Source organism: Monodon monoceros, unplaced genomic scaffold (assembly GCF_005190385.1).
Source record: "Monodon monoceros isolate NGI ecotype Baffin Bay Population unplaced genomic scaffold, NGI_Narwhal_1 Super_Scaffold_4, whole genome shotgun sequence".
NCBI classification, from domain to species: Eukaryota; Metazoa; Chordata; class Mammalia; order Artiodactyla; family Monodontidae; genus Monodon; species Monodon monoceros.
The window spans coordinates 627,389-646,314 of NW_021703781.1; the positions used below are offsets into that span (position 1 = coordinate 627,389).

Sequence of the window (18,926 nt, forward strand, 5' to 3'; positions counted from 1 at the left end):
TATAAACGGACAAAGTGTCTCAATTAAAAGACAAAATTGTCAGGCTGGGAAAACTATTCAGCCTTATGCTGTTTACAAGAAATGTATATAAAATATAAGCGTACATCAAAATTGAAAATAAAAGAATAGAGTCAAGAGTTACAAGTTAAAGTCTTTCCTCTGCCACTTTTACTAATTTATAAACTAAGTTTATAAACTTAGGCAAGTCACTCAGTCTTGAGACCTCACTGTTATCATTTATGAAAGTAGAGTAATAATCCCTATCCTAGCTACCTTATAAGATAAAATGAGCTAATGTATGTGAAAGTTCTTCATATAACATAAGACACATAAGAGACATAACATAAGAGAAAAGCAGTCAAACAAACATTAACATTAACATTTTAATAGTCCATGGACTATTAAAATGAATGGGCTATTAAAATGGACCATTAAAATGAATTGTAACTAGTGGCCTTTTAGTTCCTATAGTGGGTTAAATTGTTGTCCCTATTGTGGGCTGAATTGTGCCACCACCAACCCAAATTCATATGTTGAAGTCCTAACCCCCAGGACCTCAGAATGTGACTGTATTTGGAGACAGGGCCTTTACAGGAGTAATTAGAACAAAGTCTTTAGGGTGGGCCTTAATCCAACATGACTGGTGTCCTATAAGGAGGAATTTGGGCACAGACATGAAGAGAGGGAAGAGGACGTGCAGACACAGGGACAAGATGGCATCTGCAAGCCAAGGAGAGAGGCCTCAAGTGACAACAACCCTGCCTTGATTTTGGAGTTCTAGACCCCAGAACTGTGCAAAAAAATAATTCCTGTTGTTTTAAGCCACCCAGTCTGTGGTAATCTGTTACAGGAACTTAATACAGGTCCCATGAAGGAAACTAGGAAAAATGGGGTGAACAAGGATCCAGGGGTGCTACGGCCACCCTTGGTCCATGATGTAGACAGACTTCTACTCCCGAGTCCATCTCCAGTGACCAGAGCTCTCCACGTGGTGATAAGGTTTAGGAAACCCCAATGACTGTCACAGGAAAGGCAATCCTGATTCTACGGACAGCTCTGAGAACCGCCAACATCACCTTTGCACATTTGAGTCTTTCACCCAATCAACCACCCACAGAAACTGTTCAGTATCAGTGCTATTGAACTCAGGTCCGGCTGCTCATCACTCGAAAGCTAATATTTGAGAGGTAAGTGTTGGTAGAAAGGAAAGTTTGCTTTATTCTGGAGGCTGGCAACCTGGGGAGAAGGTGGACTCATGTCCAAAGGCCAATTCTCCCCTGCCAATCAGAGGGCAAGAGCTTTTAAAGGGGAGTTTCAGGGGTGAGTAGACAGAGGGAGGGGGCTACAGGCAGCAACAGCACAGCCAGCTCTGACCGTCATCTTGAAATTGGTCATTGGTGGTCTGACCAGCGTCAGCCTGATTGTTTTCAGTACAGTGAGCCTTCAGTTCCAGGGTCGGTTTGTTCCCCTTTCTTTGAGGCCAGTTCTGGGAATTGCGGCAGCTTCTGTCATGGCTACAGTCTGGTCATCATGGAGTTAACTTCTTCCACCTGGTGGGAGTTTCAATATCTACAGGGCAGCTCACAGGATATGGCTCAGAATATTATCTATAACCCTTGAGGAGGAACTAAAATCCTTGACTTTGTTTAATGACTAAATTATTATTATTATTGTTTGACTGCTTTTCTTTGCTTCTGCATTTTCTCACTTCTCTGAAAAAATGTATTCGTTGGCTAAAGTTTTTCTACAGACAAAAGGCAGGCAGAGGACATAGAGGGGGGCGTTTCTGTTCTATGAAGACCCCTTAGGGTCCCGCTCCATTCCATCAGGATAAGCCATTAAGGAACTGACAAGCAGGGACAGGGTCAATCAGAAGGCTCAGGGCTCCTGCACCCAGTGAAAGGGCCACTCTTAATGAGGGGCCCCCATTCCTCATTCACGTCAGCTAACCTCCAGCTGCCTTTGCCATCTGTGCCCCTTCTGGAAGGTGCAGCCCACGGCCTGCTGGGGGGAGTGTCTCTGGCTGTGGGTGACAAGGACGCAGGTGGACCCGGACGTGGGACCCGCCATGCTGCCCACCTCACCAGCGCGCCATCACACCAGGTCTTCTTGGCTTCTCTCTGAGCTGAGGTCAGACACAGCGCATCAGCTTGTGGGAACTCCCCAAAAGGACTGTGACATAGCGACAGTGCAAAAGGGGGTGACTAACAAGGACAGTGTGGGGCAGAGAGGAAATGTAAGCGACAGAAATGAGGCAAGAAGGAAAGGGAGGAAGGCATGCAGGTGGCCTGGCCACATGAGTGCCCTCAGGGACAGGGCTGGTCTGTGGCCTGAGCCCATTCTGACTCCTGTTCTCAGGGTAGAGGCACTGCCAGGTGAGAGGCAGCAGTAGTCTGTGTCCCCAAGGCCAGGGGCGGGCAGGCCTTCTCCAGCACAATGATGGATGTTTCCCTGTAAGAATCTATTTCTGGAACCATCCAGCCTCATCAGAAAACAATGCTGTGCGGGAGGGAAGCCGGCCTGGTGGTGGCGAGTGCAAAGCAGCCAGATACCCACAGCATCCGATATCCCAGCCAGCTCCTCCAACAGGCTTTGTGGCGATCGGAGTCAAGGCATAAGTGCCTGGTGATGGCAGAGGTCGTGACAGTGAACTCCCAGGATGGGACCACATCTTAGCCTTCTCCGTACCCCTGGCACACAGTAGATGGGCAATAAAATATTTCATTAACCCCTTAGGGTTCTTCCAAATCTGGGGTGACAGTTCAGGGGACTAAACAGCTGGGAGGTACTCTGGTATTCCATGGTCTAATTCTAACTGCCAAAGTTTTAAATGATAAAGCCTAGGCTGTACCCCAATCCCAGACACTTTTATTTTTCCCACTCAGCCTAATCCTTCATTTTAATCCTGACACATCCTCTCTTCCCATTTTCTTCTTTGTCCCTCCTTCCTTCAACTGGGCACTAGCAATATAGATTTGGTGCGAAAAAAAATTATGGCTATTTAATGAGCTTTTGAGAGAATGAAATAACTGCAGTGAGCTTCCTGATAAGACCTACCAGGTCTAAGGGAACACACCATAAGTGATTGCTGGGGAAATTGTTTTTGTTGCTTTCAATTCTCTCACAGCTCCAAAAATTGATTCTCTGAGATGGCTTTTCAGTGGGAAATTAGCCGTAACATTATTCCCTCTAGTGCCAAGTACACTGCTGTCACACAGGAGCTTCTCGCTTCTTCATACTGCAAACACACTTAGAGCTGCTGGGTGCTCTCCTCACCCAGCACAAACATGCGTATATCTCTATACACACTATAAACACTCTATATACAGTGTGTGTGTGTGTGTGTGTGTGTTTATATATATTTTATATATACACATAAAATTATATATAATTATATAAAAATGTATATAATTATATATACATATAATTATACATTAATTATATATGCATATAATTAATTATATATACATAATCTATAATATATATGTTATATATATATATAATTCTTTACTACAGCAACCAAAAATCTTCTTTCAGGCCTAATATAGGTAACACAATTTACCAAATACCTATAATCACAACCTACTAGGAGAGCAGGAAAGATACAGAACACCAATGAAATGTGTGATGCTTGTTTCTTTTTAGAGAAGAACCAGAAAAGAAAAGGTCATCTGGCACACTTCCAGTGAAAACACACAATTCCTAATTTTTGCACATGTTTTCAGTAGAACAACGTCAAAGGTGGGGCAGAAGGAAATGCTACAGATTATATTGAAAACTTCTCTCGGGCATTTGATGATTATGACCACAGGAGAAATGGGTCATTACCTCCTTAAATATCTTACTTAAATCCTAATTAAGAGACCTGGGGTTCTGGTTAAAAAAGATTTAACATGCTGGTTAGCTGACTCATGTAATTCTGATGTGTTTTCCCAGCTGTTGGCTATACGAATTATTCAGGCTGTGTGTGTGTTGTTTGCTCAGATATGCCTGTGTCAATGTACTATTATCCATGAAAGCTGGGTACTTCTGGAAGGCTAGAATTTAGCCCTTTTCCCGGTACGCAGAGCCTCTCACTGCTGTGGCTTCTCCCGTTGCGGAGCACAGGCTCTAGACACGCAGGCTCAGCGGCCGTGGCTCACGGGCCCAGCCTCTCCGCGGCATGTGGGATCTTCGCGTACCGGGGCACGAACCCGCGTCCCCTGCATTGACAGGCAGACTCTCAACCACTGCGCCACCAGGGAAGCCCTAGCTCGTTTCTAAGCTTTATCCATCCTAGGTGGATAAATGCATGGTTTTCAGCGGATTTGGTATCATATACTTGTTTTATTAAAATCTTAAGTTCTACTGAATGGATGGTTCTCTTCATATCTGGATTTGGCAGTATTCCTACCTTGGAGGCTTCAATGATTTCGGAAGCTTCTCAATAGGCCATAACAGGAGGGAATAAACATATGGCAAAGTGGCATATAACACAGCTATGTTGTTAATTCTACTTATAAACTTATTTCTGAATGAGTGTATTACCTTCTTTGAGTCAGAATCTATTTCATTTAGGGACCACTTTTCCCGAAAGTCTTGACTGGGAAACACTGTCTAAAATATGTAGATGCAGTGTTCGCTCATAGAAATGCAAACTGTTACTATGTTTTGTGCCTTTCAGACACTGCGGGAGTGGAGTGGGGTTGCTTCTTCTCTCTTGCTGACCTCTTCTTCAGCACCATCTGGGCTCCCTTCCCTGCAGGCACTTCCTTGTTGGCCGGCCCCCAGTGCCCTTCCCCGCCTAGGATGCGCTGTCCTTCTTTTGGAGCGTTCACTTGGTCCTTCCTCGCCCTCCTCCGACCTCTGAGCGCCGCTCCTCCCCCGCCCCACCCTGGAAAGGGCGCTTCTTTATGCCACCACCACCTGGTACGAAGCAAAGGACTTCCCAATCGGGAAGAGAAGTGGGGATCTTCCCTTACAAATGAACACAGCCCTTTCAGTTAGATCGCAGATTCCGGAGGGAACCCGGATTCTGTAAGGCCACGCCCGCCGCGGGCGGAGCGTAAGTGCGCGCTGCGAGGCGGTCCCTGGGCCCAGCACCACGGTCAGCGCCCTGCCTGCGGCGTCCCCTGGCCACCCGCGCGCGGCCCCAGCGCCGCCGCCAACCCGAGCGCAGTGCAGAGCCGGACACGCCCGAAGGTCAAGTCGGGCCCCGGCGCGCCTGCCAGTCTGGGGAATGGATCTGAGCCAGAGGGAAGAGCCGTGAGCAGGGGAAGACTTAACTTACGGTCTTGAAAGGCGTGCACTCATTCGGAGTATTGTGCAAAGTGATGGAGGAAGATGGGGTCCCTCTTCCTCCCCGACCCCGGCCGCTCCCCGCCCCCGCAAATAAACACAACAGACAACTTTACGCAGCATAACAGAACGGCTGAGTTTAACGCTTCAAGTTTTCCATTTCCTTCCACAGGCCTTCGTTTTACAAATAACAAAATGAGGTAAATAAGTTAATGTATGTACACGTTATAAACAGTGTCGGTTTGCGGCGGCAGCAGCGCAGGTGGTTGGAGGGCAGTTGCCGCGCGGTGGCTCGAGGTCAGCCGCCTGCGCCGCAAGCGGATTCGTCGTCCTGGGGAGAAGTCGCGGCTGTCGGAGAGGCGTCTAGAAGCATTTGCGGTGGACGATGGAGGGGCCGGCCTCGTCGTACTCCTGCTTGGTGATCCACATCTGCTGGAAGGTGGACAGCGAGGCCAGGATGGAGCCGCCGATCCACACGGAGTACTTGCGCTCGGGCGGGGCGATGATCTGCAAGACAGTGACAGTGACAGTCCGTCAGGGACGCGGCCGCGGCCCGGAGCCCCTCGCGGGCCGGGGAAGCGGGGCGGGGGTGGGGTGGGGCGCCGCCCACCTTGATCTTCATGGTGCTGGGGGCCAGAGCGGTGATCTCCTTCTGCATGCGGTCGGCGATGCCCGGGTACATGGTGGTGCCGCCCGACATGACGTTGTTGGCGTACAGGTCCTTCCTGATGTCGATGTCGCACTTCATGATGCTGTTGTAGGTGGTCTCGTGGATGCCCGCCGACTCCATGCCTGGGGGCCACGGGGAGGAGCGTGAGCGGGCGGGCGAGGGGCCCCGGGGGCGGGCGGGGGCCGGGGGGCGGGCGCTCGGGGCTCACCGATGAACGAGGGCTGGAAGAGCGTCTCCGGGCAGCGGAAACGCTCGTTGCCGATGGTGATGACCTGGCCGTCGGGCAGCTCGTAGCTCTTCTCCAGGGAGGAGGAGGAGGCGGCCGTGGCCATCTCGTTCTCGAAGTCCAGGGCCACGTAGCACAGCTTCTCCTTGATGTCGCGCACGATCTCGCGCTCGGCTGCGGGGGGCGGAGCGGGAGAGGAGCCCTCAGCGCGGGGCCCGGGGACCCGCGGGCCGCCCGCCTGCCCGCCCGCCCGGGGAGCCCGGGGCGCAGCGCACCTGTGGTCACGAAAGAGTAGCCGCGCTCGGTGAGGATCTTCATCAGGTAGTCGGTGAGGTCGCGGCCGGCCAGGTCCAGACGCATGATGGCGTGAGGCAGCGCGTAGCCCTCATAGATGGGCACGTTGTGGGTGACGCCGTCGCCCGAGTCCAGCACGATGCCTGCGCGGGGGTGGGGCGGGGGGTGAGCGGCGGCTCAGTGCCCGGCGCTCGGGAAGGGGGTGGGGCGGATCCCGGGCACTCACCGGTGGTACGGCCGGAGGCGTAGAGGGACAACACGGCCTGGATGGCCACGTACATGGCCGGCACGTTGAAGGTCTCAAACATGATCTGGGTCATCTTCTCGCGGTTGGCCTTGGGGTTGAGGGGGGCCTCGGTGAGCAGGGTGGGGTGCTCCTCGGGGGCCACGCGGAGCTCATTGTAGAAGGTGTGGTGCCAGATCTTCTCCATATCGTCCCAGTTGGTGATGATGCCGTGCTCGATGGGGTACTTGAGGGTCAGGATACCCCTCTTGCTCTGCGCCTCGTCGCCCACGTAGGAGTCTTTCTGCCCCATGCCCACCATGACGCCCTGCGGAGCGGAGACACCACGAGCTCGTTACCGCGGCTCCGGGTGGCGCGGGGCTGGGCTGAGCGGGTACCCGGCCCGGCTCCCTCCGCGGACTGGCAGCCTGACCTGGTGGCGAGGGCGGCCCACGATGGACGGGAACACGGCCCTAGGGGCGTCGTCGCCGGCGAAGCCGGCTTTCACCAGGCCGGAGCCATTGTCGCACACGAGGGCGGTGGTCTCGTCTTCGTCGCACATGGTGTCTGGTTTCTGCAAGGTCGGGAAGGCCGTGGAGACGCTCGGCGTGGCAGGCGGAAGGCCCCGCCATCCCGAGCGCCCTCCCTCCCCCGGGGCCTATGGACACCCCCAGCCCCCAGCCCGGCGCGGTCCCGAAGGGGAAGCAATTAATGCCACCCGGGCCGAGCTTCGCTGCCGGGCCCTGCGCTGGGGGGAGACCACACGGAGCTTTTCTCCATCCGGGAACCCAGGGCACACTGTCCCCGAGGGTTCTCTTCCTTGGTTGCAGGCACCGCCCTCTCCACACCTCCGGTGTCTCACCTAGGGGGTCAAGGTCCGCGAACCCTGCCCGCTGGGCGACTGTGAGGGTGAAAGGAGACGCCGTGGGAAGGGTTTGGGCGCTCCACCCGGGGACGAATGGCCTATTCCGGACCCCCACGACACACCAGACTCACAACCGAGGCGCCCTTGGGCCTGACGGCGAACCCGGGGAGTAGTGGCCCTTGCTGTCCTTTGGCTCGGTTGGGACGGAACTGCCCTGAGGACGACTAGAGCAAAACCTTTCATCTACTTGGGCACAAACTAAGTGTCAGGGAGAGCAGCCCCAAGGGGCTGGGCATAAATTTGGAGAAGTTTCCAAAGGACGAAGGTTTCCTGTCTCTTCTTTAAAGCGCACGTGGCTCTGGGGTCGGAGGCGCAGCACTGAGGACGCAGGGCTGGGACTGATATAGTGTGTCGGCCGGGCCCTACCCGGAGTTCTCCGGACTCCCTTCGGTGGTGCCCCGTCCCCCTGTCCCCACCCCGACCCCGCCTACCTCGGCGGGTGGCTACACCTGCTGCTCTCCGGCTGGGGCGCTGCGGTGGCCGCTCGTCTCCCAGCTCAGGTTTTATATAGCCCTCGGGCGCTCCCCCCGCGCAGCCCCGCAGGAATGTCGCTTCCCTTCTCGAGCCATATTTGGGTGTCGGGCACTAGAGCCCCCTCCCCCGGCCGGTTCGCGGCCTGGGTCCCCGCCCGGGTCCCCCGCGCTGACCAAAGAAGGAGCGGCCTGGCCCGAGCCCAGGTAACGCGGGCCGGGCCGTATATGGAGCGTCTCCCCGCTGGTCGGCCCCTCCCGACCCCGCGCAGCTGCCCGGCGGAGGGCCTGGGGTGCGGCGAGGGTCACCGCGTGCGCGGCGTGCGCCAGCGCGCCTGCGCCCCGGGCTGCACCTGTCCGCCGCCGCCGCCCTGCCCCGACCCCGGCCTCTGGGCGCGCACTGGGCCTCGGGGAGGTGCGCCCCACATTTCGCCCCTTCTTCGGGTTCTTTGCTCAGACCCCAGAACCTCAAGTGCGGCTCCAGGGAGGAGGGAGCCGTGTTCAAGTGGTGGGCCCGAGAGGACCGGGGGAGCAGTCACACCCGCGTCCCGGGCAGGGGAGGCAGGCGACCCCTCCCACCAGCTCCCCAGCGAACGTGGTCTCTCCCCCCACCCCGAGCTCCCCGAATCCAGAGGGCTGACCCGTCGGCCCCCACCCCCACCGGAGAGGGTCACCAGCGGCGGGCGGGCGCGCAGCTGTCGTGGGGCAGACAGCTAGCGGCGGGAGGCAAGGGCGGAGCGCCGGGGAGGAGGCGCGGGCCGGCTGTGGCAGCGCCGGGCGCAAAGCCAGGGCCCGTGGACCTGCCCGCCTCGGGGACCTGCCCGCCTCGGGGACGCGCGGAGCGCTCGGGGGCTTGTGAAGGCAGTGAATTTCAGGGCGTGACTGGCGCGCTCCGGGGTGCGGCGGGCCGCGCGGAGCGCCCTACCCTCCCGCATCCTTGGCGGAGCTCACTGAGGGTCCTGCTTCTGGGGCCGAAAGGCAAAGGTCACAGCCCATGACCTGGAGGTGGGAACGGTGAGGTGTTCTTACTAGATGAAGCCGCGCCCGTCCCTCCTCTCGGTAAAGAGGACAAGGACGTCGCGCTCTAGGATGGGCAAAACGTTTTCCTGCTGCAAAGGCTGAACAAACTCATCGTTATATTTAGAGGGTGATGCGCAGCCAAGGCCGGCCGCTTCCCAATCCACCTTGTAGAGTCACCGGTCCACCAGAGCCTGCTGAAGCGGTTCTATTTATACCGCTGATATATGGGGATATGCCTTTCTAATTTTCTAGAAGGATTTGGATCTATCTACTTATGGTAAGGTGGAGTGGGAGTCAGAGGAGGTCACCCAGTTGGCGCTTCTCACTCCCCCCCCACCTCTGCTCCCGGATGAGAACAGTTCTAACCTTGCTGTGGAAGGCACAAGGAGAAACAATTTTCTGTGATGAACTCAGTGACATGCTTTAAGGGGTACATCAGTGATGCGGTGTGAGCCAGAATGGAACCACTCATTTTTCTGATGTGCTGAAGTGTTCCCAAAATAGCTACCATTCACATTTGGTGGTGGGACTCCAGGTGTGGGTCCTCTTGAGGAGGTATATAAAAGTATATGAAACCCTTCTCCGCAGCCCACATCATGGCAGCCCTTCCCCAAAATGGCCAAAGTCAATGACAAAATAAGGAGTTTGGTTAGTACGGGGCCTCGGTATGAGTATAATGTCACTGTGGCTTCGTATTCAGTTTCTGAAATTTGAGAATGAATGAATAATGGACAGAGCTACATTTCATTTTCGATACCTTGTGTCCTGCTGTGGCAGTGTGAAGTGGCGACACTAGAAAAAAAAACAAAACCTGGCAAATGCACTCTATGTACAGTGTAAGGGGAATAAATAAATTTTGGTATGAAGGTAGGAAGAAGTATGCTGTCATTTACTGAATACCTAAGAATTTGGTTGACATCTTAAAGGGGAAGGAGGTTGTATTTGCCAGAACTGTTGCTCAGGGCAACTCCTCTCCTATAGCGAGCTTTTCTAATCTCAGGGTCTGTTAGATTCAGACACACATGAAAAGCTATGAATCAAGCAGTCACAGGCTAGCGGAGATCTGCTGGTACAGCAAACCTTGGGGAGGTGGGCTTGGGAACGCCAGCTGGGACGCCTGCGCGGGTTGAAATAGTACCCAAAGGTTACCACAGGGCGGCCGCAGGCCCATCCTGGTCCTGCTGAGTTCTCATTGGCTCATAAATGGCCTTGAGGAGCAGGTGGAAGGCCATCTCCATACATGTACACTCTGGGGATCACCCCAGCACCCCACGCCTGAGTAAGTGGGTCACTGCCTGCACAGCCTTTTGAGAGACACCCTGAGGAAAGGTCAGCCATGCAGGGTATGCTCGACATAGAGCTCCTGCTTCTAAGTTTTCAGGGGCAGCCTTAGCTCGATCCTCTGACAGGCCCTTCTACTAGGGCCCAGCCACTGTGCTCACACCCAATCCAGCCGCATCCCCTCAGCTCCTCACATATCTGTGGTCCCCAATCTCAAGCAGTCTAAGTCTTCTACTGTGTTTCCTGCCTATTTAGACACGAATCTGTAAAGTGCTTCACATGTTTTTGTGTTGTTCCATTAATCCTGTAACTGTCTGGAGGTACATGAGGCAGGTACTATTTGCGTTAGCTTTAAAAAGAAGCAAACCAAGGCTCCATGAGCCAGACAGCACGTCCTGGGACACACAGGGGCTTGGGAGACCCACCCTTCCCTAGGAGTGCTCCGGGCTGCTTTCTATCTCCCTTTAACCTCCTCCAACACTTGGTATGTTTGGGAATATAACAGATTCTCGAGGGATCTCTTCCAGTGAAGGGCCAAAGACATCTTAAATGAAGCCATGGCTCCATGTGCAGCCATCCTCTGTCATCTCAAAAAGAACAGGGAGGGGGGCTGCCTGGCAAGGCACAGAGTCAGAAGCGTTCCAGTGAGCAGGGGGGTAAAAGAAAAAACCAACTCACTGCCCTCCCAAGCCACACATCCAGAAATGTCCAGCTGACCGTGGCAGGCAGGAAGAGAGGACTTCGATCTTCTACTGGTTTTCCCAGACTGGGACTCGCTCTGCTTTGGCATCTCTAAGGGACTAATGATTCCATCCGAGGCTTCCTTTGGCCTCCTCCCCCTCTCCTCCCCCTCCGCTCCCCTCGTCCCCACCCCAGCCCACTAGTTAAGAAAGCCTGCACTTTGGTAAAGCACATCTGGGTGTACCCGCCCCTCTGACGGACTACGTGGCCTGGGGCCGGTGGCTTCCAGAGGCACTCAGCTGAGGGTACCACCTACTCCTTTAAGACTGATTTCAAGGTTGAAACTAGGTAAGTGCCTGGAACACAAGAAACGATAAATGGGACAGTACCTTTCTTCTAAGTGTTTGGAGGAGGTCAGAGTGGGGAGGTGAGCAAAGGACACTAAAAATCATTAGAACAGTTCACTGACCGCTTATCAATGTCATCACTAACTGAACAGGAAGAGTCGGTGTCATTTGAAATGTATCTGGAATGAACAAAGATTTTTGTACAAAGATTTATTCCAGTATTACGGTAAGAAAAAAAACAAAGACAAAACCCCAACCCAACCCAACCCCAAACCATTAACCCAAGTGTTTTTAAGACTGTTAAGAAGAGAGAGACCTGTTAAATTATGATACAGCCATATATGGTAAAGTGTCAGGCAGTCATTAAAAAAAATTGTACCTTGAAGAATACTGAAGACATACATTCTTTTTTTTTTTTTTTGCGATACGCAGGCCTCTCACTGTTGTGGCCTCTCCCGTTGCGGAGCACAGGCTCTAGACGCGCAGGCCCAGCGGCCATGGCTCACGGGCCCAGCCGCTCCGCGGCACGTGCGACCCTCCCGGACCGGGGCACGAACCCACGTCCCCTGCATCGGCAGGAGGACTCTCAACCACTATGCCACCAGGGAAGCCCCTGAAGACATACATTCTTGAAGGGGGAAAAGTTGGTTCTTAGGGGGTTAAAAAAAAAATCTTAGATATTATAATGATGTGTGGCTCTAAAGGCTGTGGTACATAAAAAGATATACAATAGATTTGTGGTATTAAACTTTCAGAGGGGGTGAAGGGAGCAGAGTGATTAAAGAAAATTGTCTTAAGAAGTCTCCTTAGGAGGAGTGATAATGAAAAGGAAGGTTGGCAGATGAATGGATAAAGAAGATGTGGTACATATATACAATGGAATATTACTCAGCCATAAAAAGAAACAAAAGTGAGTTATTTGTAGTGAGGTGGATGGACCTAGAGTCTGTCATACAGAGTGAAGTAAGTCAAAGAGAAAAACAAATACCGTATGCTAACACATATATATGGAATCTAAAAAAAAAAGGTTATAAAGAACCTAGGGGCAGGATGGGAATAAAGACACAGACCTACTAGAGAATGGACTTGAGGATACGGGGAGGGGGAAGGGTAAGCTGGGACGAAGTGAGAGAGTGGCATGGACATATATACACTACCAAGCGTAAAATAGATAGCTAGTGGGAAGCAGCCGCATAGCACAGGGAGATCAGCTCGGTGCATTGTGACCATCTAGAGGGGTGGGATAGGGAGGGTGGGAGGGAGACGCAAGAGGGAGGAGATATGGGGATATATGTATACATACAGCTGATTCACTTTGTTATAAAGCAGAAACTAACACACCATTGTAAAGCAATTATACTCCAATAAAGATGTTAAAAATAAAAAGGAAGGTTGAGAAATACCAGATTAAAGATACATAGAAATGCTCACAATACCTCACATCAAAATAAGCAGGTTACAAAAGGTAACACATGCACAGTCCAAATACTGATACATGCACAATCTAGGATATATTTCAAAATGGTAACTGAAGTTATTTCTGGCTGGTGGGATTACAGGGGTTTATTTTCCTCCACGCACTTCTTTTTTCCTAATAGGTTTCACATTTTCTACAGTACTTATACCTTGGTATTTAATGAGTGAATTTTACGTAGGAATATAGAAAGCTGCTTTCTTTAGAAGCATTCCTTGAATAAAGTCTCCAGGAACAGGTAGGTGGGCTACACTAATACTTTCGTAGTTATTAGCCTCAAAACGCACACGTGCGTGGGGAGCGAGGCTGCAGTCACCTCGGCGTGGCTCTCCTTCAGGCCCAGTCACCTCGAGGAGTGTGCTTCACACCGATTCCTGACAGCCCCCTACCCCTGGAGGGTGAAGCTGTGAGAAAAACACGATTCAGACCCCAAAGTAAAAAAAGCAGCACAACCCGATTTCTAAAAAGTTTTCTTCAGAAACGAAATCCCTAAAACTGAGGGCATCAGTCGCCTTCCACCTCACCAAGAATTCCAGCACCGTCTCTTGCTGTGATTCTCAAATTCTGTCTTAATCCCCGACACGTTCAAAAGTTCCTAAAACACAGCCACACACAAAGCCTGTTGCTCACAATCAAACCCCCAACCTTCCTGTTTGATTTAATTGGGGCCACAAGCTGTGACTTTTCAAGCAGCGTTCAAAGACAGGAGTGAAGAAAACCTTTTCCAAGTCAGTACACTTTCTCTTTCCTAGTAAACATGCTCACCTTTACAGCACCTTTACACTTTGTCATCGTCAACTACTCAGTTTATATAAAAATCAGTAATTCTTTAATGAAGACTACGTTGTGCAACAAATTTTTAAAATTTAGAAGAAAAAATTACTCAATATTTTAGGCCTTAATTTCACTAGTACTGTTAAAATAATTTTTAAGAAACCCAACCATTTTGGAGCTATGGCTACCATCTCTAACAGGGGTAGAAGAGAGAGCCTTTTTCTCCCTCAAAATGAGACGACTATCCATCCTGCTGTGACAGCGGCAGCTTCACATCCTCGGGTCCATGGGCCGGGGTCATCGTCAGACTGGCTTTCGTCACACGGGGATAACTGGGTTTGTGGCAGCGCATGAAGGTGGCAGGGTCCTGTGTCCCAGTCACAGCATCACCTGACAGGATCTCACAGGTGAGAACCGTAGGGCCCTGTAAAACCAGTCTTCTAACACAAGAATTCAACCATTTCTTGTGCTGTCTGACAAGTTCCTCTCCCTAACTTCCCCTAGTGCCCTTCAGGATATCCCTAACTGCGCCCCGCGCTGCAGACAGAGGCGAGGCTGCCCGTTTCCCTCCTTTGGTGACGGCCGAGAGCAGCTCCTCCATGAACCCGTCCTTCCACACATGCTCAGAGGCGGGGTCTGAAGCCTGCAGGGGACAGCGCGCGAGAGCTGCACTTTGTGAAGCCGGGAACCGGACTCTCTTCACCATGTTTAACTCCTGACCTTTTCAGCTGCTGGAGCAAGTTGTTTAGTGAGGATTCAACTGGGCCAAAGCCTGAATATGCCAGCAACTCCATCTTTACTTAAAGCCTGATAAAAACTGAGTGACAACATTGGTCAGGACAAACCTTTGAGAACAGCTACTTTTCAGTTAAATCAGTTGCCACATTAAGAAAACCTGTAAGGTTTCTAGCATTACACACACCTTAGATTAGCTAGACAGACTGTGGTAAAGATGGAATTCAGCGTAAATCATCCTGAACATGCATAAACCTGACTGAATCCCCATACTGACAGGTTATAACCCATTATATGCTAACTTATAGATAGATGAGAAAGCCACATAAATATGTTTTATTCACCAAAATACTTTTATTAATACTCTATTATTTATGTAGAAAAGTCTGACATTTTTCCCAGTGAAGTAATCAGTTATCAAGCTCACAATGAATTAGGCCCACTTTGTCCTTTAGTTTCATAATAAGTTGGCAAATTTTGACATTTACCCCACTAGATATTTTCCCCAGACCTAACCAAAATGGACACCAAATATTCCAGACACTGTCCAGTACGTAACATCCAGAGCCACAGCAATTTCAGAGACAACTTAGTGCAGTCTTTCCATTTTTAGAGTTACAGAGGCTGAAGCCTAGAAGTGACCCATGCATACGTGTAGCCAGAACCAGGGCCCTGGATGGAGTGAGATAAAAAGGAAGGGTAGCAAGTATGAAACCCACAGATAAACTTCAGAAGGAAAAGAGGAAGAAAAAATTATCATGTAACCAAAAACTAAAACCACAGTCATACAACTATTTTGTAGTAGCTTCCAAATACAGTATAAAAAATTCAGGAATACATGTTATAAAACTGTACAAACTTCTAGATATTTAAGGCCTAAAATTTTTATAAGGACACACTCATAAAAATTTTCAGGAACAATGACCATTTTAGCAAAATCACATTTGTCCCTGGACGTAGTATTCATAATTAGCTTTCAAAACAAACTCAAAGTAAGGATTGGACTTCAAGCTTCCCAACTGGTCTGATTGCAGCAGGTCCTTCACCTCTGGCAGGTACTCACTGAGCTGAATGCCTATAAACACAAACACAGAACGTTTTTTTTTTTTTTTTTCACATAACTCTCAAATGAACTGAGATGACTGATGATAAAAACACCTGTGCTTCTATTTAAAGTATAACGTCACTCTGCTATTGGGAAATACTCTGTTCTAAATTCCTTCCCATCTGCCAGGCTAGGCCTGAGAATATGACATTCCTTACTTAGCAGGGGCTGCGTGACTGTTCTTCGCCCTAGTGGTCAAAACAGCCACTCTAATTTAAAGTCTTTAATACAATCTGAAACACTTTCATTTCTCTCCACAGCTTAAGCCATTCCTTCGGTGTGGAAGTTTTAAACTAATTCACTTGAAAATAAGTATTTCAAGCCCAAGGAAGCAGCTTTCTAAGCAGCTGTATAGTGAGAGGTAGAAGGTATCAGTGAAAGATTGCTTATAATCCACATGTAAAATTTGAAAGATAGGAATCTGAATTATCAAGGAAGACAAGTTATACCATATCTTCTTAAAAGACTTTCAGACATTTATCTGTCCCCCAGATCAAAGATCCACTGTTTTGCTTGGATGGGTGGTCTTCCCACACTCTAGAAATGCTTCACTGCAGAGATGCTTATTTGAGAACCGGTTTTTAATGTTTTTTTCCTGGGGTGATTGGTCTGCTTAATTTTTTAAAAATAATTTTCTAGAGTCAACTCTGGTAATATGTATTTTCCTTGAAGTTGATCAACTTTTTTTTGTATTTCAAGTTTATTTAATTGTTTAAAAATTTTAAAAAAAGAGAAGAAAACAAGTATTTCAAACAATATTCTCCTATTCAGGAAAATAATTTAGTAGAAGCACTGCCGTGAAAGCTATCTACAGTGTCGCCAAACGTATTACAGTTTCTCTCTACGACTGGAGAGGGGGAAGAACCATGTCTTCATCAGTCAGTCCTCTATTGAGTTGGAAAGCCAATGCACATCTGTGTAGTCACAAAACAGTATGTACGATTTTTCTCATTTTATAAATAAAGAGAACTGGAAGAAACATTTTAAATTAATAAGACAATATTTTATAGTTTGTTACATTATCATAAGTTTCTCAAAATCAAATACTGTTTATTTTTAATACCATCTAAGTGCCTAGCACCATTTTTGATACTTTATTATACAATAAAAAATCTCATAATAAGTGTTATGAGACTAAATCTGCAATATTTATATATCATTTATTACAATTAACACACTTTCAAGAGAGACTTTTTCTCTGTAAAACAGCATTACACTTGTGAAAATATCACATTAATTTCCTAAAGATTAATTCTCTTAAAAAAACCATCTTATTTAACTTCTATTTTTATAATGCATGCCTTCTGTTAGACATAATATTTGATGGTTTATTTTTCTTTAGAGCAGGAGTCAAAAAAACTCAAACGCCTGCAAAGCCCTGGCAGGTACCATGAGGAAGATGGCCTAGGGACTTTGGTAAACTTAGGACCAGCGCCCCATTCAAAGTGGGCAGTGCTCATCAGCTCCAGCTGCCAGGTAAATATTTCAGTCTGGTATAGGCAAATCTTTTGATTTTTAAGACAAGTCAGAAAACAAGACTTTCGTAAGAACTCTTCTCAACTATTAAATGCCAGCGACTAATTAGGAAAAATGTTATACTCCATGCAATGACGTGCATTTTTTTCTGTATGTATAATGTACTTTAATAACATGTAAAAACTGAAAAGCTCCAGGTGGCTAATTTAAATATATCTGCAGGCTGAATTCATTCCACAGGCTGAAGTAATTGTTGGGCTGCCCAAGTCTATGAAATACAATGTGAAGCTATCTATATCTACCTTCAGAATCTGCCTTTTAAAAAACATTTACTCTTGGGCTTCCCTGGTGGAACAGTGGTTAAGAATCCACCTGCCAATGCAGGGGACATGGGTTCGAGCCCTGGTCCAGGAAGATCCTACATGCCGTGGAGCAGCTAAGCCCCTGCACCACAACTACTGAGCCTGCGCTCTAGAGCCCGCAAGCCACAACTACTGCGTGCACGTGCCACAACTACTGAAGCCTGTGCGCCTAGAGCCCATGCTCTGCAACAAGAGAAGCCACCGCAGTGAGAAGCCCACACACCGCAACTAAGAACAGCCCCCACTTGATGCAACTAGAGAAAGCTTGCGCACAGCAAAGACCCAACACAGACAAAAATAAATAAAATAAATTTTAAAAAAAACCAAAAAACAAAAAAAACATTTATTCTTGTACATGGAAGCTATATTATTAAAAGGTTCCAAAAATAAATGTCTTTGGCTTGGTTTTATAATATATATAATATTATAAATGTATGTTATTAATATATATGTATTATATATTATATCATTACACATTATAATTTATATATAATAGTTTCCACTTGTTTTTGTCCTTTGGTCAAAATTTAATAATTCTTTTTGTAAAATTATAGGTTTCTATTTCTGTTTTCCATCTATGAGTTATAATCTAAAAATAGCAACAACTGAAAAGTGAACTTTAAATAGCACCAAATACTTAATTAGCCACAATTCGGTTCAGTGGCACCTTTACAAGAGCTAACTTCATGGAAAGCATCGGATTTGGGTCCGAATGAATCTCTTCAACAGCACAGAGAAATCAACCATATCCAGTTATTTCTTCAATTCCAAATCTAGCAAAGAGAAAGCTTAATAGATATATTTTAACTCTGTCTGAATTTCAAGTATTTTTAAGCAAAAGATATTTTCTTTTGCTATACCCCTTCATTATTTAATTTTTTATTTTTTTGACAATGAAAAGGCTTAATTGCCTTTGTGTTATTTATTCATCTTTGAAAGTAAAAGCATTTAGTAAATCTACTGTCAATGTGGGGTAGTCAAGTATTCATTTTTCATAAGTAAACACCCAGGTCAATGCTGAGGTGGACAGCTCTATCTGGAGTGAACTTCTGGCGTGTAAACACCGAGTTCAGCGCCCTTTACCCTCGGCACACTGGTTGGTGTGGTGAGCTCCACAGTGCTTCTCTGAGGCCCCCGTCATTTCGGTTAAGCCAGTGATTCTCAAGCAGAGGACCGCAGAGTGGAATCTATTACAGAAGAACTGGGGCTATGAATCTGTAAAATACTTCTAGGCATTCAAAGAACAAACGTTTGTTGGGTGACTACTATGTACCAGGCACTGGGCCGCGCATGTCTTATGTAGATTAAATAATGTGTCTTGCAGATATATTATGTACAGAAATTTCCGAATGTGTGTAAATGTCAGCATCATGAATAAAATCCACATCCATTTAGAAAGGCTGCTGAATTTACTGTGGTTTTTTGTCACTGTGTACTTTTTTCCAGCTGGTATTAAAGAGAGTGTCCTTACATCTGAAAAGATTGGTAAACACTAGGTTAGCCTGTTTTGCACACTGCCTGCATTATCATCATATATATATATATATATATATATTTTTTTTTTTTTTTTTTTTTTTTTTTTTTTT

The 18,926-nt window shown here is 48.4% G+C and overlaps 2 protein-coding genes across 4 annotated transcripts in view; both read right to left on the minus strand.

The window, feature by feature from the left end:
- Window positions 1-5,640: 5,640 nt before the first annotated feature.
- On the minus strand, window positions 5,641-7,252 carry ACTA1 (actin alpha 1, skeletal muscle). Of its 2 annotated transcripts, none has more exons than XM_029245384.1 (6): window positions 7,124-7,252; window positions 6,694-6,889; window positions 6,449-6,610; window positions 6,156-6,347; window positions 5,888-6,069; window positions 5,641-5,784 (listed from the first exon to the last, which is right to left on the minus strand). In XM_029245384.1, exons 1-6 carry the CDS (start codon window positions 7,250-7,252, stop codon window positions 5,641-5,643), a joined length of 1,005 nt encoding a protein of 334 aa, XP_029101217.1. The 2 variants fall into 2 exon arrangements, with proteins under 2 accessions (XP_029101217.1, XP_029101216.1); XM_029245383.1 differs by having other exon boundaries at window positions 6,694-7,018.
- Window positions 7,253-14,731: 7,479 nt separating this feature from the next.
- The window catches only part of NUP133 (nucleoporin 133), a 57,235-nt gene continuing 53,040 nt past the window's right edge, over window positions 14,732-18,926 (minus strand). Inside the window, exon 26 of one of the 2 annotated variants that reach the window (XM_029245842.1) lies at window positions 14,732-15,472. In XM_029245842.1, the coding sequence (XP_029101675.1) occupies window positions 15,336-15,472 (137 nt within the window). In that variant the 3' untranslated portion in view covers window positions 14,732-15,335. The remainder of the gene's footprint in view (window positions 15,473-18,926) is intronic. The other variant, XM_029245843.1, reaches the window with a different exon arrangement.

Coding starts and splice junctions, on each gene's coding strand:
- ACTA1 (XM_029245383.1), bottom strand. CDS start 7,252: ATGTGCGACGAAGACGAGACCACCGCCCTCGTGTGCGACAATGGCTCC. Junction 7,019..7,123: donor TGGGCCGCCCTCGCCACCAG/GTCAGGCTGCCA, acceptor TCCGCTCCGCAG/GGCGTCATGGTGGGCATGGG. Junction 5,785..5,887: donor CCAGCACCATGAAGATCAAG/GTGGGCGGCGCC, acceptor ACTGTCTTGCAG/ATCATCGCCCCGCCCGAGCG.